At 44.5% G+C, this 26322-nt stretch overlaps 1 protein-coding gene across 3 annotated transcripts in view; it reads right to left on the reverse strand.

Moving 5' to 3' along the window:
* Window positions 1–1050: 1050 nt before the first annotated feature.
* RANBP17 (RAN binding protein 17) overlaps window positions 1051–26322 on the reverse strand; it is a 265770-nt gene continuing 240498 nt past the window's right edge. For all 3 annotated transcript variants that reach the window (XM_048500116.1, XM_048500098.1, XM_048500108.1), the window contains 3 exons: window positions 16840–16938; window positions 6644–6771; window positions 1051–1441 (listed from right to left, as the gene is read on the reverse strand). In XM_048500116.1, the coding sequence (XP_048356073.1) occupies window positions 1345–1441; window positions 6644–6771; window positions 16840–16938 (324 nt within the window). In that variant the 3' untranslated portion in view covers window positions 1051–1344. The remainder of the gene's footprint in view (window positions 1442–6643; window positions 6772–16839; window positions 16939–26322) is intronic.

Consider the following 26322-nt stretch of genomic DNA (forward strand, 5'->3'; position numbering starts at 1 on the left):
CCCCCAATCTGCTTCATTCAGCATGACAAGCATGCTAAGAAATGTCCTGGCTTCTAACCACACACCATTTACACTTACAACTGCAGTCCCTGTAACTAAATAATCTGAATTGCACTTCAAAGCACTATCAATGAATGCTCATATAGCGAGTAAAGACAGAAGTCCCCTACAAAATATGTCTAACGTTATCACTTCCTGCGTATTTATCCTATTTCCTTTAACTGAGAAGAGTTTGGCTGCATTCAGACATCACAACGAGGTCTAAATCAGCCACGGTTTGTTGTGTGCAAACCTGGCTTGTTTTACCTACGTGCTTCGCCTCTCGCTTCTCACTTGCACGTGGCAAAATGAGGCACTCCAGTTTTGAAACAAGCTCCAGTTCCGTCTGACGTACAACTGCAGGTATCCAAGCAGCCTGGAATCTATTTATTCCTTTCAACCTTGGATCCTATGCCCAGATCAAACTCTTATTTGGGGCTAGAAGAGGGAAGGGCCATAGACAAAGAATGCATCGTTCTTAAGTGGAGTTACTTGGAACACGTGACTGTGGATGTTTTTGCTCAGCAGAGGTGGATTTCATGGTAGGCGTAACCTGCTGCTTTCCAGATAGCCTGAGACCACTTTCATCAGCCTTCTCTACCAGCATGGCCAATTGGCCATGCTGGTAGGGGCTGATGGGAATTGTAGTTCCTGAACATCTGGAGAGCCGCAGGTTCCCTACCCCTGACTCATGGGGACATGTGGAGTCCCATGGCCCCTGGTGAATCACCACCCACAGCCCTCCCCTCGGCCCAGCCTCGCCAGGCTGTTCTTTCAGCCGGCGGAGCTGGTGTTGCCTGCCCTCCCCCCCCCCCCCCACGCCTCTGTTGCTCAATTAAGGTGAAAGACTTTCAAAGCCTGCATATACAGTCGTGGTGCTTAAAAATTAAGCCTCCTTTTCATGTAGAGGGGCTGACCATCAAGCAGATATGACAGAAACAGTCGGACATCACATTTTAAAAGAAACAGTTTTTTTCGCATGATTGTGGAAGCAAACAATCCCTCAAACGATTTCAGATAAAAAATAGTTTTTATTTTACTCTTTGGTTAACTACTATTTCGGCATCGTGTACTTGAGAAAAAGGAATGAGATTTGACTAAGGAAGTTCAAAATGGTTCTTTATGTCCCATCTGTTTGTTTTTGATATTGTTCCTAGTGTTACAAATTCTTACATTTATGCCAGGGCTATAAAAAAAGGCAGAAGTTACTTAAAAAAATATTTTCTATGAAAGTCAAACTCTATCTAACAGCATAGTGCGGTGACCCGACCTTCAAAGTCATTCACGGCCATTCTGGGATGAATATCAGCTCATCATTTCTAAGCTGCTCAGTTCGGAGGCTCCTTCGCAGCGCAAGGTTTCGGCTATATCTCGACGGAAGACTGACACGTTCTGTGTGAATCTGCAAATGACAAGAGAGTTGCCCCTTCAGTTAATACAATTAACAAGTAATATGTAAAAATAAGCTTCTGTATACTCTGATATCTCAAAGCTTCTAGGATTTCGAAATAAAATATTAGTCAAGTGACAGCAAGAAAACAAGCTGTAAAACAAAAGGGTACTCTTTTCAAGCATGAAACCAAATATTGCACTGGAATTTCATCTTACAGTCCCTCAAAGAGCTTTTTCAGAAGTACGACTACTTAGCTGTTGCGGTTGGATTATTTGAGATCTATGTTACACCGTCTGTAAAAGGTACAATGCCTGTGTAATCTGGACTTCAGCAGCGAAGGAGAGAGCAGTTAACCACTTGGTTTTGCTCACTGGAATCTGACTCCCTACACAGTTGTTAGCAAAATTCAGGCGGTGGGGGGTGGGGGACGGGAAAGACACAACAGGGTTTTTTTTTTAATGTTATTTCCTTTAAAATATTTTTCCTTTCAAAATATTTAATACAGTGGAGCCTCGGTTTTCATTGGTAATCCATCTGAAAAGAATCGGTGAAAACCGAAACTGATGAAAACCGAGGCAAACTTTTCCACAGGAATCAATGTAAATCCAATTAATCTGTTCTATGCACTCCAAAAAACCTACCAAAAACACATTTTTGTTGAATAAACATAGTGTTTAATGCTGAAAACAGTAACAAACAATAACACCAGGACCAGCTTCAGAGCCAGTGGACCCATGTCGCACCAGAAAGCTGTCCAAAGAGGTCTGTTTCTGACGCCTCTTTAAGATTTGTCTGAAATGGGGCAGGGCATTGTCATTAAACAAGTTGCAGACACGGCCTGCAACAGCTTTGTGCGGGTGATTTTTCTCCACAAACCCCTGCACCTTACTGCAAATCAATGAAAACCGAAGGAAATCGATGAAAGCCGAGACAAATTTTTCACTGAAAAAATCGATGAAAACCGAAGGCAATGAAAACCGAGGTTCCGCTGTAGGAGCATGGGCAGCCCGGTTTCGGTTAGTGATAGCAAGGATGGTTGCAGGGTTAAATCCTTCTCTCCTTGAGCAGCTGTGCATGCACACCACTTACCCAAACCTACAACGGTTGGGCCCCAACATTTTGCAAAACAAAGAACGCATAAAACCAGAGAGCCAGTGTGGTATATTGCTGGAGTGATAGACTGGATGATCCTGTTCAGTTTCCCACTCAGCCACGGAAATGGAAAAAGGGGACAATGGAAAAGGGGACAATGTAAGTGACTTTGGGTCACTACTGGGAAGAAAAAGAGAGTATAAATGAAGTAAAATACTTAAAAAAAACCCCAGTAACAATGGGATGATTACATGTCTTTTGAAGTGCGATTATTCTTTTAAACTCAACTCCCCTCGGGTGTTGTGTGGTTTCTGGGGTGTATGGCCGTGTTTTAGTAGCATTTTCTCCTGATGTTTCGCCTGCAACTGTGGCTGGCATCTTCAGAGGATCAGGAGAAAATATTACTAGAACACGGCTATACAGCCCGGAAACCACACGACACCCCAGCGATTCCGGCCGTGAAAGCCTTCGACAATACATTCAACTCCCCCTCCTTAGGGAGAAAAAAAGCTATAGCCATAATTATACATTGGATCTGGCTTTCTACCAGTTTAAATTGTGCTGATTGTAAACTACAAGCAAAGTTTTAAGCCCCTTCCTCTGACCAGCTCTGTGTGCTTATAGTGGATGCCGCTGTGGTTTTAGTTACAACCCTGATACTGTTCATTAAGCCAAACAGATCCCTCTTCTTACCAACGGTCCCCCTGGCTGTTCCTCTAAATCACAGGTGTCAAACTCATGGCCCTTCAGATGGTATCGACTACAGTTCCCATAATCCCCTGCCAGCACCATGCTGGCAGGGGATGATGGGAACTGTAATCCATACCATCTGGAGAGCCGCGAGTTTGATTTGGAAGGGTAGAGGGGAACAAAAAAAGAGGACTAATAATAATAAATGAGTTGGGGTGTGGATGGTGAGTGTTTGGGATTAGCGGACTGCCCAAAATCCCCCTCAGCCGATTTTCCTGACACATAGAGCTCCCGGATACATAGGATTGTAAATATATGTTCCAAAAATACCAACAGACCGCAAGGAAGAGTGCCTAAACTGATTTTATTTTTTGGTTCCTATAGTTCCGTTTCCTCCAGGAAACAATAATCTAATATAAAGATGTGCTAATTGACAGCAGCAGCTAAGCTTCTGATGTACAGAAAAAATAACATGCCGGTTATGTTAATCCTTCTGCAATTGCTTCTTCTTCTTCTTTTTCAATCTGTGTTTAATGTTTACAGTGTGCCTCCCCTTAGATTTTTGTGGATCATGGGATGAATATGGGATGTTGCGACGTGTGTGTCAATTGTTTACAATTAAGTTATTATAGCCTATGGTGAAAAATAATTAAGCTGTATTAATCACATCTATTTAAACTATGCAATACAGGTTGCTCCATATGGAGGCCGTTATCGTGAAGCAAGGTGCTCCATTGGAGTAGGTTATCAGATGGCTAGGGCAGTATTTTCTGTGCCTTTTATTTTCAGAATAAATTCATCATTTTCAGAATAAAAGACGCCTTTTATTTTCAGACAGCTGTGCTGACATGAGGAAAACCATTCCAAGTGTTTATTAATCCACTCTATTCCTTTAAAATATTTATATCCCAACTATCTATGTCGAAGACAGCTCCCAACATAATAAAAATGGTAAAACAGAGACAAAGTGGCCACGATAAAACAAACCAGATCAAATCAGGGAAAGACCTTAAACACTGCGAGAACGTTGTTAAAAAGAATTAGAAGCACAGTCTAAAGCAGGGGAGCCAAAGTCTGGCACTCCAGATGTTCATGGACTACAATCGCCATCAGCCCCTGCTGGCATCTAATCTAAAGCAACAACCAGGGAATGAGACAGCTATGACCAACTGCAGGGGGGGGGGGGTTCCTAAAAGGCTTTTAAAATTTCTTGGCTTGGCGCTGAAAAGAATCCAGATTTGGCAGAGTTCCAGTGCTGCCCCTGGAAAGGCTCCACCCTCTGATGTTCATCCACCTCCTTTCAGAACGTGGCAGGTGCACAAAGAATCTCTGATGATTTCCTCTGCTCACTGGCAGGTACAGGAATGGAAGGCAGTCTCTGTGTAAACGGTGTATGAGAATGGTGCACCATAGGATTGGCCACCTTGCAGGTCAGAGGTGTAAGGTGGGAAAATGGTGCCTGGGGCAACACCTGCTTCGGGTGCCCCCCACTTACCTTAGACGGCAGGAGCAGCCTGGCTGGGCTGTCGCCGGGCACCCCTTAGTCCCGCCCTATCGCTCCTCTGCCAGCCAAAGGAGCAGCCTGATTGGGCCGCCGCTGGGTGCCCCTCGGCCCCGCCTGGTTGCTCCTTTGGTGGGTGGAGGCTCCGCTGGCTGAAGGAGCAGCCTGGTGGGGCAGGGCCAAGGGGAAGGGTGTGGGGGGCAATCCTCTGCCCCCCTCACGTGACCTGCTGGCATGCACCCAGTGACATGTGACCCCACATGTCCCCGTGAGCGCTCCACCTCTGTTGCAGACACCACAAGAAAGGCTGAAGCAGGTTCCCTGGGGCAGCTGCAACAGTCAGTTGATGCTTGCCTGGTGTAACGGGCAAAGGAACTCCTTTTTTGTCTAGCAACGTTTGCTTAGTGGAGCCCCACCAGACAACCTCCTGTGCTGCTGTTTCCCCTATAGTCATCTCACCCCATTTCTTCTACTGTAGCAACAGCGGTGGCTGATGAGATGAGCAAAGCCTCTCACAGAAGAGGGGACAAATAGGAAAAGCACCCTTGATGTGCTACAGGGAAAGATGGGAGGGTCACACCGCCTTTCAAGCTTATGTGACACGGCTGCAGGGAATGCTGATGTGGGAAGTGGCCGTATGACCAACTCTCCATTTGTGAGATCCCAGACTGGCATGTAAGGCCACCACCTGAAGGCAGAAACCATGACTCTTCTGTAACATAAGAACTTGCCCTGCGCAGTGACTCTGAGGTCTGGTTTTTCCCCAGTGGTAGAAAATATGCACGGAGAAGCTTAGGCTAGAATGACAAACAAGATACCTTTCCCCTTCTCTACTAGAACGTTTTCTGTAAACATTTCCACTTGTGGTGGAAAATTTGACACTGGAACCAACCCCAAGTAAAAGTTTATCTCAGACTGAATCTCACAATACTAGAACGAGGGGGCATTCATTGAAAATGCTGGGGGGAAGAATTAGGACTAATAAAAGGAAACACTTCTTCATGCAACGTGTAATTGGTGTTTGGAATATGCTGCCACACGAGGTGGTGATGGCCAGTAACCTGGATAGTTTTAAAAGGGGCTTGGATAGATTTATGGAGGAGAAGTCGATTTATGGCTACCAATCTTGATCCTCTTTGATCTGAGACTGCAAATGCCTTAACAGACCAGGTGCTCGGGAACAACAGCCGCAGCAGGCCATTGCTTTCACATCCTGCATGTAAGCTCCCAAAGGCACCTGGTGGGCCACTGCGAGTAGCAGAGAGCTGGACTAGATGGACTCTGGTCTGATCCAGCTGGCTTGTTCTTATGTTCTTATAAATAAAGAGATGGGTCATAACCACAAGTCAGTGTTGATTCGCTTCACAAAATACAAAGCTTGTTCTAACCTTTAGACTCTCATTACCTGCCCTATGACTTTTCTAGACTTAGCACCAGGTGGATCTCAGTCCAGCATATCAAGAGACCTGTTTTGCTATAGCAGACTGGCAAGCGACCAACATCTAGTGATGTCTGAAATGCCAGAGGATAGCAAAACTAGTGTGCATCCCTGGGACGCTACACAACAGTGATTAGACATAACTTCTCTTTGTATAAAAAGACATGGGTGGTGCCTTGCAGAGTACAAACATGTAGCACAAAACAGGGGACAAAATAAACAATAATTGTGCACACGTTGAATTCCAACTTGTAAAATCTGTTTCTGCTAGTGGAGGTTGCTTGCCTCTGGTGGAGGGAGACGGCCACGGATTCAAGAGCTTGAGTACCTTCTCCTTCCCTACTGTAGGATCTACGGAATGGATCTATAGGATCCAACCCACTGGGTGTAAAACAGTCTTCTGGAAAGGTCTGTATTTCAAGGCTGTTTTTTTATCAGTGGTGGGTTTTTATCTCCCCACTCCTGGTTCCATCTTTCATGCTGGACCCACCTGTCTCGGTTCTTCACCAGAAGGTTCTGTTCTATGCCGTCCATCAGGTTCCGAAAGCATTGCTGAAGGACTTCTTGTTTATCAGCAGGCTGGCTGTTGATTAAGCTGGCTCTCAATTCACTGAAGTACTGAAACAATCACAAGAAAAATAGCCGGAATAAAAATGTTAGATCCCATCCAGTTTGCAACAGTAGGATAACAAACTCTGGCCATGAACATACATGGTTTTGGCATTAGGAATATCCACTCCTTGAAATGGGAGTTCAGGATGATCTCATTTTAGGGCCACGGCCCCAGCACCATATTCTATGCCGGGGGTCCCCAGTGTGGTGCCATGGTATCCATCAATACCTTTTTTGGTGTCAGCCAAACGTTTTTAGGGAGTGGGGAGGGCCAGGTAAGGCTTTTGCCAAATGTGCCCATAACAGGCGTATCTAGGGAAAATCTGAGTTTTACGCCCCCCCCCATATGCGTGGCCGCCCTCCCCCACCACAACCAATTAATTTTTTTTTGCACCAGGTCACTGAAGTCAATGTATGGACTCAGGGAGGAAGGGTGTGGGGGGAGATGCCCCCTCATGTGACTAAATGGCCACAGCCCAGGGACATTTGACCCCATGTGTCCCCCTGGGTGGTACACCCCTGGTGCCCATAGACTAAAAAAGGTTGAGGGCTCCTATACAAACTTGTCTTGCCCCCCCCCCCCCCGAATTGCACTCATGTATCATTCTGAAATGACATAAACAGACCATTCTACACCCACCCACCCCAAAGTAGAGGTCCAGATAAAATATACTTGTCAGCTCTCTCCAACCCAGTTCAGGACTGGGAGTCACTTCAAGTTTCTATAACACAACCACAATTTCACATTATTCCTAACATGTAACTAAACAACAGCAAATGAGATTAATGAACCAGAAGGCAGGATACAGAGAGATAGAACTGAGTTTTTAAGCCTTACTGAATGAAGCTAAACATTCTGTTGAGCGGAACTTAAGTGTGCCTGAGAGCCCTAACATATGAGATGCTGAGAAGCAGTGATCATCTCCCCAATATCCTTTTAACAGCAATTACAACTGGGCGGGAACCCAATTTGGATTGGATTGTGGAGGAGGAATACAGGGAGGGACGAATGGCTTACACAACTTGTTCTCCAAATTAAAGTTGGGGTCCCCCCGGTGTTGCAGTGTTTAAAAAATAAGATGGAAGATACCTCCCCCCCATCTTTAAACACCTAACAACAGCATGGAGCCCCAAGTTTAGATCAACAAAAGTATGCAGGACTGGGAAGGTTTTAATTCAACTTCCTTTAATTCACCCCCATCTCCTGCAGCTCAGATCCAGGGCAGCAATTTTTTTTAAAAGAGCAATTAAGCCCCATGATATCATCCAGGTCTAGTTTGACCTTAATTGTCTCTGTATTGAGGTCAAAGACGCTAGAGGTAGACAATGAATTAGAAACATTACGATAAGGTTCTGCTTCTATAAAGCAAGACCCAGTGGATCCGTTAGCAGAACTTTTGAAGACCATGAGCAATACACAAGTCACGATGACTAATTAAGTATCGTTGAAAAATGGACTGGTAATTTGCTACTCAGAGTTAACGGAGGAACCTGCTTATGGTCTTTTTTCCTTGCCGTTATTTCGTGAAGAAAAGGCTTCCTGAAAACTCAAAGCCTGGCACCATCCCAAAGGCTGATTACCCTGTTTCCCTGAATATAAGACATCCCCGGAAAAATAAGACGTAGTAGAGGTTTTGCTGAAGTGCGAAATATAAGGCATTCCCCCGAAAGTAAGACGTAGCAAAGTTTTTGTTTGGAAGCATGCCCGACGAACAGAACACAGAAAAATAAGACATCCCCTGGAAATAAGACATAGCACATCTTTGGGAGCAAAAATTAATATAAGACACTGTCTTATTTTCAGGGAAATACGGTAGGTTCATCTGAGCTTATAAAAGCTTCAGATATACTGTATGAATATGTTAAGATGTTCTCAGGGGACAACACAAGACAAGCATGAGAAGAACCACGTTGGATCAGACTCAAGGCCCACACAGCCAGCATTCTGTTCACTCTGTGGCCTCTAGGAAGCCCCAAAACAGGAACACTGTGACAGCATCATCCTGCCCGTACTCCCCAGCAACTGATTTAAGGAAACACATTTCCTCTGGGACAGGTGGTAGTAGATATCCATCATGATAAGCAGCCATTGATAGCCCAATCCTCCATGAATTTGTCCACTTCCCTTTTAAAGCCTTCTGGGGTCGAGACCGTGATGACCTCTTGTGGCAGAGAACTTGCCTTTTTCACGGCAGCAGTAGACCGGTTCGACATTTTCCTCCAACTACCCACTGCCACCGCAAGGTCCCTTTCTTGGTCTGATGCTACCAGCTCAGTATACATGTGAAATTGGGATTATTTGCCCCAATATGCATCACTTTATACTTGTTCACATGGAACCTTATTTGCCATTTTAATGCCCATTCTCCCAGTTGGAAAAGATCCTGCTGGAGTTCTTTGCAATCCATTTTTTTGTTTTAATTTCATGTCATCTGCAAACGTGGCCACCTGACTATTCATTCTAAGTCATTTATGAACAAACCGAAAAGCACCAGTCCCAATACAGAACACTGAGGAACCCCGCTGCTCTCATCTCCCCATTGCAAGAATTAACCCTTTATTCCCACTTTCTGCTTCCTGTTTTTAGTCAGTTTCCAATGTACAAGAGGACTTGACCTCTTATCCCATGATTTCAAAGTTTTCTCAGAAGTCTCTCTCAGAAGTCTTTAGTGAAGGCATTTGTCAAATCTTTCTGGAAATCCAAATAGACATGTAACGGGACCTCAAATGTCATACTGTATACAGCTGGATATTCTGAGCAACAAATCGGAACCTAGGACCACATTTTTCAGTTGTTACAGTAGGGAAAGCTGCATGTATGGGATGGTCCTGGCCAGAGGTGGGATCCAGCAGGTTCTCACAGGTTCCCGAGAGTAGGTTACTAATTATTTGTGTGTGCTTCTGTAGAGGCTTACTTAATTGGGTGGATTTTGCCACGTTGATTTTGCCTCTCGCTACGCCCCTCCTCTCAGCAGTAGCGCGCAGAACTTGAAGCAGTCTAGCAGGAGGTGCACCGGCGTGCGCGGCAGCCTGCGCCTGCATGCAGATCTGCTTCTCTGCCAAGGACTCGGCGCAGAGCCAAGCTGCGCTTCCTTCCTATGCCCTTCTGCCTAGGGAATGCCCCAGCCACGCCTCCCCTCTGTCGTGGCCCCCACCCAGCCCCATTGGCGCTACGCCACAGTTTGAATCCCACCACCATGGGAACCTGTTACTAAAAATTTTGGATCCCACCACTGATCTAATCTCATTACCATATTACCTATTATTTACATCTGGTAGCATCTAATGTTATGGGTAGCTGAGGCGTTCAGAATATTTGTTGTTATCTTGTACATCAAGACATTCTTCAATAAACAGATTGAAAACATGCACGGATACACCCGCAGCTTCCTTAATTCAGATCAGCCCAAAGTGACTGGGCCCATAGAGGACCTGCTGATAAATAGCGGCGCATATGCACAATCTACACACTAACTGAGCGCTGCGATCATTAGAATGCAACATCGTTCCAGAAGAGAGAAAACCGGGCTCCTCTCATATTTCTTACTATTCATGATTGCCTAGCTATATCTCCTTGTGAAATATTTAATTCCTCCTTACACTAAAGCTACTAAAATCAAAACCACGTAATTAATATGGAGTCAGGCTAATATTTAATGCCATAAATCAGAGACATTGGCTAAACAAAAATGTTGCCGAGAACAAGGCTGGGAATGCACGAGACGACTCATTTCCGCCTTTTATAATGATGCAGTGACTCAGGGCAGATAGAAAATGATTAGTTTTCCTCCCAAAGTAGGAAATATTGCTTCCATCTGTAAAGGATAATATTGTGATGTCATAAACTTTTTCTAAACACTGAATTTGCCCTTATTCCCTCTCAATCATTTTAAAAGAACTGCTCCTCGTATGGAGCTTGGATTTAAATCACAATAATACACCAAGAAGATGAATGACAGTGCTATTGGATATAGTTAAAATTAGATCCTTCAGCACAGGTGAATGATGGGGCTGCGCTTCTATACTTGATATATTTTCTTCTTCTATTAGTTTCCTACCAGGGCTGGGATTTCAGTTTGAATTTTAATGTATGCAGCTGCTGCTAATCTTGGTGTTCTTATTTCTTTCCCCAGCACCATCTTATTGTATAGACAATTCATTCTCCAAAGCAGTAATGCACTGCCACTTGTGACTGCCCAGGAGATAAACGCATTTGGAATAAAGTTAGGACTCATGCTGAAGTATGAGGAACGCTACAGGTCAATATCTTCAGGAACAATCCCTTCACATCAGCAGCTAGCTTGCATGTGTTCGGGTAGGCTCGCACGGCTTCACAGAAATAGCTTCCATTTGCAGCAGAGTTCTTGACCCCGGCCCCAAATCCCACAGACCCAAGTTTGCATAACTGCAGATCCTGCAAAGATGACTTGTTTGGAAAACCCAATAATCCTCTGGCAACCTGAAGGCGTTAGAATTGGTATCCTGTTCTTCGAATGAGTATGAGGGCAGCCACATTTTTGGGATCGTGCTCGTGGTGAGGGTAGAAGGTGCTGTCAAGTCGCAGTCAACCTATGGCGACCCTGTATGATTTTCAAGGCAAGAGGTGAACAGAAGTAGTTTGCCATTGCCTGCCTCGGTGTAGAAGCCCTGGACTTCCTTGGAGGTCTCCCATCCAAGTACTAACCAGGGCTAATCCTTCTTAGCCTCCAAAATCTAATGAGATTAGGCTTGCCTGGGCATCAGGGTCAGGGCAGTGTTCGTGGAGGGCAATATTATGAAATATTCTCAGAAGTTCTACTGGAAGTGTGAACGCTTGCCTGCTTCGTTCAGGTGTTTTTATGCTGCATTATGCTGAGGGTAGATGATGTCTATTGTTGCTCAGCTCCAAACTAATGTGACATGATGGTAGGAAAGCTAGAGAAGCAGGAACACACTAAAGAATAACATACACAGATAAGCAGGGTTTTTTTTTCCTCTTAAGGTTTTTCTACAGTTCCACATTGGGGAACCCTTACTGAGAGGTGTATCAACAAGACTATGGGATAAAGCGCTGTACAATGTTGCTAGACTAACTTTGACGTGTGGTGAAATGTGAAGGTCTACATCATGGTGTTCTTTGAATGTATGACTTAATGGCCAATTGGCATATAATTTGAAGGTCTACAGCATGGTGGTCTTTGAATGTATGGTTTAGTGGCCAATTGGCATGTAATGTGAAGGTCTACACTGGCTTGTGAATGTATGGTTTAATGGCGAATTGGCATATAATGCGAAGGTCTACAGATATGGTTTGTGAATGTATGGTTCAATGGCCAATTGGCCACTTTGGCCTGACCATGAAGTAGGATGTTCCAGCTGTGGATACAGATCTCCTTCAGACAGCCCATAATGAATTTACCCATAGCAAGGACTGAAAGGGCAGGAGGAGGCAGCTTTCTTAATTCTTGCAGCCTGCTAACTGATGAGTTATGGATATTATCCTTTATCAGCATGGAGGGAGACTGCTCTCTTGACATCGAATATATGTAATGTTTGCCCTGCATCAGACTGCAAATCAGCAAAGAAAGACAGGAAGGGTAACTGGTTGGGTGACATGGGATGGGGAAGTACCTGTGGCAGGAAACGAGGACAAGGCCTGACAACCACTTTGTTCCCATTTGAGGCCACTCCTTACAGCCATCCATTCCCTCAGACGTCTCACAGATGTTATTACCATTAAGAATGCCACTTCAAATGACATATGACTGAAAGGTCTGAATGGTTTCTCAATAGCTTTGTAAAGATTAAGTCCTATGGTTCAGACATATTTGCCCATGTCTGTCATGAAGCTTTTAATGACACTACTAGAGACTGTTGACTTTATACCTCCGTATGCAACCAGCTCCATTATATCTACTTGATTTCTCTTGCAAGGCTGCTTGGCGTACGTTGTGCTGCTTTTATGTACTGGGACATTTTTAGTGACCTGGTCTTAATGGGCTAATACTTTACTGGCACGCTGGTACTGTTTTATAATAAAGTGGCATGCAAGTTTACTAAATGAACGGTTAAACACTGCCACTGGTAGAGATATGAAGGTCTAGAAAAAAAGATGGGAAAAAACAAGGAAAACATTTTTTGAGATGTTTTCTGGGCAGCCCAATCCACAGCTTGAGGAGGCTGGGGACAGTGTTGCTGTCACCCCACCCCCTCCAGAGGGCTTTCTGGTGTTGTGGGGAGGCAGAACCCCCCCCAACAAACAAACCCTGCAACCAGAAAGCTCCCCGTAGGGCTAAAAGGAAGTATGAGTTCCGGGCCATAGTGTACAATTTTTACCCGTGCAAAGCTGTTCCCACCCTGGGAAATATCTCCAGTCCGCTACCCCTCACTTCGCCTACCACTCTTCCAGTACTGGCGTTCAATCAGATACCAGCATAGCTCCGCAGTGGCCCTGACTTCTGTGAAAAAGGCAAACTCTATGCTGGGGATCATTAGGAAAGGAATTGAGAATAAAACTGCAAGGATTGTCATGCCCTTATATAAAGCCGTGGTGCGACCGCACTTGGAGTACTGTGTTCAGTTCTGGTCGCCACATCTCAAAAAAAGGGATACTCGAAGAGATAGAGAAAGTGCAGAGAAGGGCAACGAGGATGATTGAAGGATTGGAGCACCTTCCTTATGAGGAGAGGCTGCAGCGTTTGGGACTCTTTAGTTTGGAGAGGAGACGTCTGAGGGGGGATATGATTGCAGTCTATAAAATTATGCATGGGGTAGAAAATGTTGACACAGAGAAATTTTTCTCTCTTTCTCACAATACTAGAACCAGGGGGCATCCATTGAAAATGCTGGGGGGAAGAATTAGGACTAATAAAAGGAAACACTTCTTCACGCAACGTGTGATTGGTGTTTGGAATATGCTGCCTACCAATTCCAGGTGCAGTGATGGCCATTAACCTGGATAGCTTTAAAAAAGGCTTGGACAATTTATGGAGAAGTCGATCTATGGCTACCAATCTTGATCCTCTTGGATCTGAGATTGCAAATGCCTTAGCAGACCAGGTGCTCAGGAGCAGCAGCAGCAGAAGGCCATTGCTTTCACATCCTGCATGTGAGCTCCCAAAGGCACCTGGTGGGCCACTGCGAGTAGCAGAGTGCTGGACTAGATGGACTCTGGTCTGATCCAGCAGGCTAGTTCTTATGTTCTTATTTCACTGCCATGGAGCTGAGGGGTGGCTGACTGCCAGTGCCCTTGCCCCCTTTGCCAGTGCGCCAGTGGAGGTGGGCAACGCATCAGCCCCTGCGCCAGTGGAAGTGGACAACGCATCAGAGCAGACTCGTGCCACCTCCAGTATTTGCTTCACCCTCCCAATAGGATTGTACTGTGAATTTTAAAAAAATATTTTCTAATAGAAATATGATCTTTTCCTTTAAAATGAATGAAAAGTCTTTTAAGACAAGTTTTCACTCACTCAAAATGGGTACCGTGAAGACTTTTCTGTAAGATGATCTATGCTATCATTGCATGCATGTGTGTGGGCCCTCAAGTTACAGTTGACATGCTGACCGCGTAGGGTTTTCGAGGCAAGAGACATCTGGAGGTGGTTTTCCATTGCTTGACTCTGCATGTGCTGAGAGAGTTCTGGGAGAACTGTGACTGGCCCAAGGTCACCCAGCAGGCTTCATGTAAAGGCATGGGGAATTGGACCCGGTTCTCCAGATTAGTATCCACCGCTCTTAACCACTATACCCTGCTGACTCTTTCCATGGCATTAGTGAATTTCTGTGTATATAGCGTGCAAACACACTGAACATATTTTCAAGGTTGCTGTGTAAATATGACTAAATATGAGTAATCTTGTCCACCACTTGTTTCCTTTTCGATATTATCAAATAGTTCCGTGTTTTCAACGTTAAGCTTAAATCACTACCCAAACGTGCTCCTAGTTCTTTTGTGACAGTACAGCGCTAGAAAACAGTTTCTTGCTTATGACTAAATGCAAGTTTTCTGTTTTCAACTCCCCATACCCTTCTCATGTCAAAACCTAAGATATATGTGCTAAAGTAGAATCGTGTGCAGTTTGCAGCTCACTCTTTCTTTGCTTATAGAAAACACAGACATTTAAACTTTTCAATTTCTTCAGTACGCCAAACTGTACTATTATACATGCTAAGTTACAAGTTATTCTTTTTATGCTTTTAAAGTAGGTAAACGAGTTCAGGTTTGATTTAAAAAAGGAAAATATTGCATATATATCTGTGTTTTTTCCAATCCCCCCTCTCTTCCCACGTATGGCTTAAAACTTCTGGAAGCTTTCTATCTACAACACAAGGATATATATGGACCCAACAGTGTGTGTGCGGGGTGGGGGCGGGGTGGGGTGAAATATATATAAATATATTTTTTAATATATGGATTCAAATCTGAAAACTCTTAATATCTATATATTTCTTTTCTTCCCTTTAGATCTAACTAACAATCCAGACTGTGATAATCAGATGATTCGTTTTTTCCGCCACGCCAAAACATTTGAAATTATAGACCAAAAGCAATGAATTCCATTTTTTTGTAATGACTGAGATGTTATTATATTATGATCTATAAAGAAGTCTATTTTGATAAGATTTAGAGATCAAACTGCTTTATGTGGTGCTAGTTGGAAGTTTGTTTTTTCTTTCTTTTTTTCTTTCTTGTTTGTATTTTTCTTCAATTGTAAATGCCGTTGCAATTAGAGATTAATAACTAATAAACTTTGTTATGTATATAAAAAGAAACCCAACATATTCTTGATTTTCCCAAAAACCTTTTCACATATGTAACTTTAAAAAAATATATGGAAAGCTCAGTCGAGCAAACCAGTGCACAGTACAGTAGTATACTAGGAGTTGCAAATTCACAATATACATTTCCAGCACCAACTGCATAGTATCGAGTTTCCATCTACCTAGGGTCTCAGCAAGAAAGGTGGACTATAATAAATCAAATACGTTAATAAATAAAACACTGCGAGGACTGCAAACAATAGAAGTCAAATGACGAGCTTGCCTCCCCTCCAGCTCTGCAGCCACTTGGGATAATCTCTCTTTACAACTTGTACACAACTCTTCCGATTGCACCCAGATGGACCTCTCCTCTCCCCCCAGTTTGGTTCATTTTTTGAAAGAGTTAGAAGTTCCAGCAACAAGCAATTTTTCACCCCAAGGGAGCTAAATTAGAAAAAAATTGTATATAAGAGTCTACTATACCCATCTGTGGAAGAAGAAGAAGAAGAAGAAGAAGAAGAAGAAGAAGAGATTGGATTTATACCCCACCTTTCTCTCCTATAAGGAGACTCAAGGTCGCTTACAAGCTCCTTTCCCTTCCTCTCCCCACAACAGACACCTTGTGAGGTAGGTGGGGCTGAGAGAGTCCTGAGAGAACTGTGACTAGCCCAAGGTCACCCAGCAGGAATGTAGGAATGCAGAAACACATCTGGTTCACCAGGTAAGCCTCTGCCACTCAGGTGAAGGAGTGGGGAATCAAACCAGGTCCTCCAGATTAGAATCCGCCTGCTCTTAACCACTACGCCATACTGGCTCTCTAAAGTGACCAGTAACGGAATGGGTTAGCTTGCAAGAGAACTAAAGGACTTGAGAGAATAGAAAGATCTTTGACTGGTGCATATTGTAAACTTGATGTAAGCCACCCCGAGCCAAGTTTGCCAGGGGAAATGGAGTACAAATAAAAATTTCAGTTTCAATTCAATTCATGCAAGAGGTGCTTTCTTTCTTGTCCCTTGAAACCCAGTTCTCCTCAATAACTGAATAACAACACTGCCTACCAATTGGTGGTAGTGGGAAGCTGCAGCCAACATACATAAGGCAACCCTAGAGGGTTTTCAAGGCAAAATATGAACTGAGGTGGTTTGCCACTGCCTGCCTCTCCATAGCAAACCTCAACTTCCTTGACAATCTCCTATCCAAGTACTAACCTGATCCCGCGTAGCTTCTGAGGTTGGTTTGCCTGGGTAGCTTATCAATTCAAATCTAATAATAACAGTACAAAGAAATTCTAACCACTTTAAATCTAGCCGGCAATTATTATCCAGGAGTACTTACTTTCTCATTGAGGAGTATGAGGCCTAGGAGAGGTCTCGACACAGACCACTGGTTTTTGCAGTCTTCAAAAATTATGGTATTCATAAGGATCGACATCATCTAAAAGACAAGAAAATGTCTGAAAGTCCAAGACTAGTATATTTTGCCTGGTATTTGATACTAATCACTAGTCCAAAACATACAAACCTTTCTGCAAGGATCATGGAAGCCAGTCTCCTTTGAATAACATTTATTAATTTTTCACAAAACATAATGAGAAAACATCAACAACAAAAAGATACAGGAGAAAAGATAATAAGTATACATATGTGGAAGCTACTCTCAATACAGCACAAACATTCTAACTACATCACTTATTCTAACACAAATGCATCTCTGAAATATAGATACCCCCAGTGGTGGGATTCAAATAATTCAACAACTGGTTGTTTACAAGCACCATTTTAACACCCAGTTCTGCTGAATTCCACCACTGGATACCCCACTCTTATTACTTGTTTTGACTTCCAAGTGCAACTACCTGCAGCTTATCCTGCAAAACGAAAACAGGCATAAACGTTAAAACATAGATGTGATGATTTTCTTTGCATACAGCGTTCCATGCCTTCTCCCACTTACGAGAGAAACAAAGTGATGATTCTGCTGTGAGAATGAATTTTAACAAACAATTATGCCTTGGAGCTTTTATAATGTACACAAGCTTGTCAGTAGCAAATACGCATAGGAATGCCCAGTTGCCACCAGAAAACCGCTTCAGAGGTCCGTAAATAATCACACAGACACGGATGGTTCCAAAATAAACAGGAAGGCAATTATCTCCTTTTTCCAAAAGTAAGGTACACACAGGGCTTAGCAAAAATGTCTCTCTGCACCAACACCTCAACACAACTGTTTCACCTCCACCCTTTACTGGGCTTCTGGACAGAGGTGTAGGTCCAAGGGGGCAGGGGGGAGCGTGATGCACCAGGCACGCGCCTCTGTGGGGGTGTGGCGAGGGCGTTCCGGGGCGGGGCAGAGGATGCAACAGTGCACAGGGTGCTTTCCCCCGTTGCTACGCCTCTGCTTCTGGACTCTGAGCCAATCACCATCAAGACCAGCGGTTCTCAACCTGTGGGGGTCGAACGACCCTTTCACAGGGGTCACCTAAGACTCTATGCATCAGTGTTCTCCATCTGTAAAATGGATAAATGTTAGGGTTGGGGGTCATCACAACATGAGGAACTGTATTAAAGGGTCGCGGCATTAGGAAGGTTGAGAACCACAAGACAATGCAACCTAGAAACACCTGGGGAAATAGTCCACTTTATCTTGTGATCTTTAAGTGTTGCTGACTCAGTGGCTTAGACCACAATGTGTAATATTGAAACCTTCAGTATTCTAACAAAACTGACTAACTTTTGGAGCAATAAATGCTTTGTTGCTGTCTGCTCGATGCCTGCAGTCCGGTAATCCCTTGAGGTTAGGGTGTGGAGACAGTACATCTTAATTATTTTGGTAGGTGGGAAAAGGCAAGCCCCCTCTCTCAATATTATATCTATTTTAATGTACACTTGGAACGTAGCTCAGAACACACTATGGGCACCTTACTGGTTATTACCAGCAAGTCATTCTCCTCGTCCCACTTGGACAATTTTGTCAACTTCTGTTAAAAAAAAAAAAGAAAACTTCAGAACAAAGTATTTTCTTAGTAGCTGTCCACTCCATGAGCCTGGAAGTATCATTGTGTGGTGCTCATTAATGAAACCATGAAGAAATAAATAATACGATCAATGAAAGCAGAGGAAGAGTCACGTGTCGCTTCATTGATATGCCACATAAACGCATTTACAAAAGCAGACTTCCACAGCTAGCTAGAATCAATTTCTGCTGACCTTCAAACAATTGAAGTATCACAAAGCAAACTAAGCGTTAGGGATGTGCATTTTAGAAAACAGAACAGTATTTTTTTTTTAATTTGGAATTCTAGAACAAATTTCATACCGGTTCTGATTATTCGGGCCTTCCATCGCCCTTACCTGGGGTGGTTTAATGAAAAGGCCTCAAAGGTTCTTTATTGAGGTTGTGGTTTAACCAAAAGCTAACCAGAAAATTTCTTCACAACCTGCCACAACTATTTTTTTTTTAAAAAAAGGAATACTACAAAACTCCCAGGCTTCCTCCAGCTTCCTTCTTGCATCTTTTGTGGCTCTTCCTCTGACAAAAGAGATACTGGAGTTGGAGGAAGGGCGTCAACATTTGCTCAGTGGAGTATGAGAACAGTGTAGAACAGGGGTCTGCAACCTGCGGCTCTCCAGGTGTTCATGGACTACAATTCCCATCAGCCCCTGCCACCATGGCCAATTAGTGTAGAATTCTCTCCATTAGGCTACATCCAAAGGTCATTTACTACCATTGGACATTGGGAGGATATTTGCCAATTCACCTCTTTCGTTGCAGATCCCCAATTCACTCCTTATGCCAGGGGTGGCCAACCTATGGTGCTCCAGATGTTCATGAACTACAACTACAGTTGGCCATGCTGGCAGGGGCTGATGGGAATTGTAGTTCATGAACATCTGGAGCACCATAGGTTGGCCACCCGTGCCTTATGCTGTTTCTGTTGGGGAGTCCAGTGGTTGCAGCAAGAGGGGACAGACAGAAAATTACCTTCTGCTAGTGGAAGCGTCCATGAACTAAAAACAACCTTTGGATCCAGCTCACTCAGAAAACCAAAATGAGCAGAACCTCCAGAGCTACAATGTCCCAAGCACGAAAACCAAATGGCGTCCAAGTGCACTGGCGTGCTGCTCTTTATATAATGTTACCATGAAAAGTGTAACCCACAGCTGCAGAACAAAAAACAAAAAAGTTTTCCACCCCAATATCAAACACCGAGCAAATGTGGAAAATCATTCAATTACTTCTTCGAGGCCAATGAGGAGCAGAGGGCCGAGTCCCCAGAGGACTGACACGCGTTGCGAGCCAGACTGTAATAACTGCCCAGGAATGAGTCAAACAACATGTTTCACTAAATGAAAAAGATAATCCAAGCCCTGCAAATCACTCAGAACAAGGAAATCAACCCCAAATTACTAGAAGCTTCAACATTAGAACTACACTGTGGAATGCAAGTAGAGTTTCCCTTCAAGACAGTAAGTGGAAGACAACGAAGGACTTGAGCATACAGATAAAAACTGACATTGCATAAATGAGCTGTGAACCACATCCCCCCAAAATCTAGAAAATTAAGAAAAACAACCATCAATGTCTTATGGGGCACCAAGATGGAAATCTGTTCATGGTGCCCAGCTCAGGCTTTTACCAGGAGCACAACTAATATAGCCGTAGCCAGACGAAGTGGACTAGCGTGGCACAGCGGTTAGGATCTGCATTCAAATATCCACACCACCAAGCAGTGGCGTATCTGCAACGGGAACAGGGGGAGTCGAATGACCCCAGGTGAAATGGGGGGGGGCACAAAATCGCCCCTCTCCTCCCCTGTGCTGACCTGGCTCAGGAGCAGGCTGGCTCCTGGGCCTGCTGCCACGGTGCCTGTCAGAGCCGCCCCCGAGAGCCCTTCCCAGCCTCCCTGCAGGCTGCCTCCTGCCCTCCCCAGGCCCTCAGACGGGCACCCATCTGAGGGCCTTGGGAGGGCAGGAAGCGGCCTTCAGGGAGGCTGTGGGGAGGGGCTGGGGGGTAGTTTTGATGGGCGCTGTGGCCGTAGGGTGGCCTAGGAGCCGGCCTGCCACTGCAGTGCCCATCTGAGCTTTGTGCAGCTGCTGAAGGATCCTCACTTTCAAGCAGTGAATAAGTGGGGGAAAGCGTGATGGAAACAAAACTGTTCACTGTACATCCTTATCATAAGAGGCTGATGCAGGGACTGACGGCTTGAGTCTTCACTCTTGAATGGACAACAGGGTGTTTGCTTGTCATGGAGAAAAGAAATCTCTCTTTTTTTTCTCTAATAAACAAATCAAAGCATTATAATACGGTCAAACTATAGCTAGAAGTCATTAGCAAAAAATACTGAATCTGCAGGAAAAAAAACCACCGCCCCACAAAACACAAAAAGCCTACAGAAAAACAGGAATTCCCTCCATAATGCAGCCAACTAGAATTCAGGCTGGGCTTCTTTGGTAGTCTGTTAATCTTATATTTTATATTACAATTACAGCCCAATTATTTCAGTTTAGAATTTAATGCTCCCAAACTACTTTACTGTGTTTTAAATCCAGGTTTACACTGCGCTGAATAAAAAAAAAATCTAGTTGGGTTGGGTTGATAATGCTTCACAATTCTATACCGTGGATACAAAACCTCCTAAAACGTCAGCTACCTAACTGCCTAGTAATTCTGCATGTCAATTTAACAGCAACAGAATAAATGGGACACAAAATGATGCAGATGTTACTGTGTGATCCAGCAGGCTTCATTATACATATTGGCTCAGCTCAAAAAGGAACTATAGATACACTGGAGTGCTGCAGAAAGGGTTCCCATGGGCCAGTTCTGCGAGCCAAAGGACAGCCCATAGCCCAGTTGAATATGAACGTTCTTTTTACCAAGAAAGTTCAAAGTTAGTCCCTTACATCACCAGATAAAAGTATCATAGGGAACAGAGCTAGGAAAGACCTTAGAAAGTATGTGCCAGAGTCTGGATACATTATAAAAACCCACTGTTTGAGATACCTTCAGATGGCTGAGAGCCAGCGTGGTGTGGTGGTTAAGCGCAGGTGCACTCTAATCTGATTCCCTGCTCTGCCACTTTAGCTGTGGAGGCTTATCTAGTGAACCAGATTAGTTTACGCACTCCAACACATGCCAGCTGGGTGACCTTGGGCTAGTCACAGTTCTTTGGAGCTCTCTCAGCCCCACCAACCTCACAGGGTCATTGTTGTGGGGGGGAAGGTAAGGAGATTGTAAGCCCCTTTGAGTCTCTTTACAGGAGAGGAGGGGGGCTCAAATCCAAACAACAACAACAACAACAACAACTCTCCTCCTCCTCCTCCTCCTCCTCCAGCCCCACCTTCAATCCACACACATTATCTCTCACATTATCAGAATCAGTGCCAAACATCTCTTAGTGGTGCAGGGTGGGCACCTCTCATAGATCGATTCCACACTTGCGTTATCGACCTAAGTTCGAGCTGCGTTCGACCTAAGTGCTCCACACAAGCACTGGGATCGACGTGGTTTTGTACCAGCTTTGCCCCGTGTAACGGTCAAATTTCCGACTCCAGTTGGGAACTACTACTTTTTCAGGGAACCACGCTCGAACAGCTCAATTCCAGTAAAGTGCGGAATCTCTGGTGCTAGGAGTCCCCCATTCAGCCAATCACAGCTGAGTGTTTTGGGCATGCGTCCAGCTGGAGAACTGCCGCGGCGAAAATCGCGCCTAATTTTTTCCTCTTCTTTCTTGCATTCGAAGCGATGGCTGGTTGCACAAACGGTGCACAATTTCCGCATATCAATGGGGAAAGCGGCCAATCAAAACCTCGCTACGCTTCGTCCTCCTCCATTCCTGTGGCAGATTTTTTGATAACGTGGTAGTGGGGATAGATGGAACATGGCCGTAGAACAGTAGCCAATCAGAAAGGAGCGGCGAAAAGGCACAGGATGATTCCGCCCTCCGACCTGGCATCCAGAAGCTTTGGTTGCAGTGAGGGGAACAACAATGGCTTCTGACTCTAAGTTAGTAATTCTCCCTTCCTTCAGTGGAACTGGGTGAACTCTTATTTTACTCGTGTGCAGAATCGCCCATAATCAACCTTCTGCCACTAATTACCTGTATAGGGGATGCACAGGGGTGGACCTCAAGTTGTGGAAACTGCATGCAAAGAGAGTCTATAGTTGCATGGGGGGGGGGGGGGTGTCCAAGGCACCAGCCCACAGGCTGTTTCAAATGATTCAGGCTCTCTCAGCCACAGTGTGAATTAGGTCTAAATGATTTGACATTCATGAACTAGTCTGAAATGGGAAGCAGAATAGCCCCTCCCCTCCACTCTTTTAGGAGGAGGATCTTTCCATTACTTCTGATTTCTGAGCCACTACTCAACAGTGAAGTCCTAAAACAGAGCAACACCCTTCTAAGCCAATGGACTTCAACCAACTGAGAATGGTGCAGCTCTGCCTGGGATTGCCCTGTGAAACTTGTATGGCCCAGTCTTTGGGAGCCAGCAGGGCTAGCTAAGTTTTCAGGCAGTACTCCTTAAGGTTTCAATTAGCCATACCTCAGATTCATAAATATTATATAAAAGAGCATATGTTGCACATTCTGTGGGGATGGTAGTGTCATCGATCAAGCTGCTCAGAAACCTTAGTTCGGGGGTGGGTGACAGTCTCAGACACCATTAGCGTTCACACTGAGTTGGATCCGATCAGCTTTTTCACCCTTCCTTACTGCATTTCTCATCTTGCAATCTTTCGTACATCATCAGAGGGCTCCATAGCTTCCTCTTTCCCCAGAAGGGAAAACTAGCTGGGTCAATTTTATCTGCACTGTTTGAACATTTTTTTTCTCTGCCTTGTCATACCAAAGCGAAACAAGTTTTGCCCTTTGTTGTTTCAGGCGAAGATACATTTACAATAAAGCGTTCAGTTAGTGACAGCTCTCCATTATTTTTTCTGATGACAGCATAATGTAAGGACTCATCATCCCACTGATTAAAAGCTAACACGCCATCTCTCTTATTTTATCAATGGAAACTTTTGGCAACTGGCATGCTGCCTCTCAAATGGCAGATGTCTACGTTCGAGTTGAAAGTAAATGCAAACGGAAATACGGACAACTGGAATCAGTTGTCTGAATGGAGACGAGAAGAACCCTGGACAACAACGTTCTTGCAAAATGCCACACGGAAGCACTTTCAGATTCATATGCAGATTTCCAATACGTTCAGATCAATACTGTCAAAGGCCTGCATTGTTAAAGCACTATGGCCCCTTTCGCATGGGCCAGGGGTCTGCAACCTGCGGCTCTCCAGATGTCCATGAACTACAATTCCCATCAGCCCCTACCAGCATGGCGATGCTGGGGACAACTGTTTGAAACTGATGAAATTTTGGTTCCTCCAGGTGTGTACTGGTCTTTTGTTCCCTCTATTGTTTACATTTACACAAAACTGCTGTGAGAGGTCCAAAGGTTTGTCATTGAGATCTCATCAGTATGAGGATTACGCTCAGCTTGCCTCCTTTCCACCTGAATCAGGTAGATGAGTACCTTAAGTACTTTAAAGAATCCTCTCTCCTGTACATATCAGTCCACCAGCTGAGACCAGTTTCGGAAGCCCCTCTCTGTCTGCCCTCACATTCTGAGGCCAGGTGAGAGTGCAACAAACAGGGTCTACTCAGTAGTGGTGCCTACACTCTGGAATCCCCTCTTCACAGAAGTCTGTCTGGCAACAAATCTGCATTCTTTTAGTCACCAGTCAAAGATCTTTCTATTCTCTCAAGTCCTTTAGTTCTCTTGCAAGCTAACCCATTCCGTTACTGGTCGCTTTAGAGAGCCAGCGTGGTGTAGTGGTTAAGAGCAGACGGATTCTAATCTGGAGGACCTGGTTTGATTCCCCACTCCTTCACCTGAGTGGCAGAGGCTTACCTGGTGAACCAGATGTGTTTCTGCATTCCTACATTCCTGCTGGGTGACCTTGGGCTAGTCACAGTTCTTCAGGACTCTCTCAGCCCCACCTACCTCACAAGGTATCTGTTGTGGGGAGAGGAGGAGAAAGGAGCTTGTAAACCGGCTTGAGTCTCCTTATAGGGGAGAAAGGTGGAATATAAATCCAAACTCTTCTTCTTTTTCTTTTCTGTACATTTTTTTGAAGTTAGAGGCTATTTATGATTTTACCTTGTTTTAAAGAGACGTGTTTTGTTGCTGATATTTTTAACTTGTACACTGTTCTTTGCTTTTTATTATTATATTGATTTCGATAAGCTGCCTCATGAATATTTAGACAGAGAAGTGGGATATAAATACTTCAAATAAACAAACAGAATAGGAACTAGGCATAGCATCAAGTCATCACATCAAGTCGCATGGTATTGTGTAGATCTAATTTTCTGGAAGGGTAAGTAAGCGATGCGTGACTGACACCACCACGGCCTCGCCAACGAATGGAAACATATGGAGGAGGTTTCATTAGGCTAATCAAAAGAGGCACCTCTTACTCTTCTCCGCTCTGAGTTCCTTGTAAGCTGTTTACTGAGCGATGCGTCTTTCCAGTCTGCTTTGTATTTGGGCATGTGATACAGCTGACAGATGTTTTCAAACTTAGACATCCTTGTGCCTTCCCCATCTGTTCCTTCCAATTTGCAGATTACTCTTCCTCAGGGCTGGAATAACTTATTGCGCTCTCTCTCTCTCTCTCTCTCTCACACACACACACACACACACACACACACACACACACACACAGAGAGAGAGAGAGAGAGAGAGAGAGAGAGAGAGAGAGAGAGAGAGAGAGATTCCAGCTTTGCTTTCTCAGGCAAAATTTGGCATTCAAATCATAAACTAAGAGGCAAGTCACTTCCACTTAGCACATATCGCCCTACAGTTTGGTTCACTTGGAAATTATAATGAACTCTTTTGGCTGTCTGGTGAAACATCTTTCTCCTTTGGAAGATGCTAGCAGAACAAATGTTTCACATGTTACTGAGTTTTTGTCCTGAGTTACCACGATGGGGACTGGAGAAGGGCTCCTCCTTAAACAACCGCTATCCCATGATTAATGAGGAAAGAAAATAGCATCCATTACAAGTGCCTCTTGAGAGAAGAAAGGGGCAGACAGCCCGATTCCTTTAATAGCTTCGTCATATGTTTTCAGTGTCAATGGCCTTGGCGGAGACTCTCAGATGGTGGAGCGAGCCCCGAGCCTGTTGGCCTTTTCACGTCTGGCTTGAAACTGTTGCTCTTGCGACTTACATTGTTGGGAGATGGAGATGGTCCTTCACAGTGTCCAGCCACTACAAGAGACCTCCCCATATCTTCTGTGCTGATCGATTAAATGTGGACCTGGCAATGATTCCCCATCCCACAGGATGCCAAGATCAAATGATCAACTCCCAAAGCAGAGTTGGGCAGAAAAGAGAGTATCTTGATTATTTCCTTAAAAAAAGGGGGGGGCGGCTCAGTTACTTGCCAAAGAAGGGATGTCCCCCCTTTCTCCCCTCTAAGCAGACTCAAAGGGGCTTCCACTTCCTTTCCTTTCCCTTCCCCCACCCCCACCAAACACCCTGTGAGATGGGTGGGGTTGAGAGAGCTCCGAAGAACTGGGACTAGCCCAAGGTCACCCAGCTGGCATGTGTTGGAGTGCACAGGCTAATCTGGTTCCCCAGATAAACCTCCACAGCTCAAGTGTCAGAGCAGGGAATCAAACCCAGTTCTCCAGATTAGAGTGCACCTGCTCTTAAACACTACACCACGCTGGCTCTCTTTGACACCTGAAGAGCACCGAACATTCAAACAAAATTTTGACCACTCTTTGTTTCGAGCCTAACATAATAATA

Source organism: Sphaerodactylus townsendi, linkage group LG01 (genome assembly GCF_021028975.2).
Source record: "Sphaerodactylus townsendi isolate TG3544 linkage group LG01, MPM_Stown_v2.3, whole genome shotgun sequence".
NCBI classification, from domain to species: domain Eukaryota; kingdom Metazoa; phylum Chordata; class Lepidosauria; order Squamata; family Sphaerodactylidae; genus Sphaerodactylus; species Sphaerodactylus townsendi.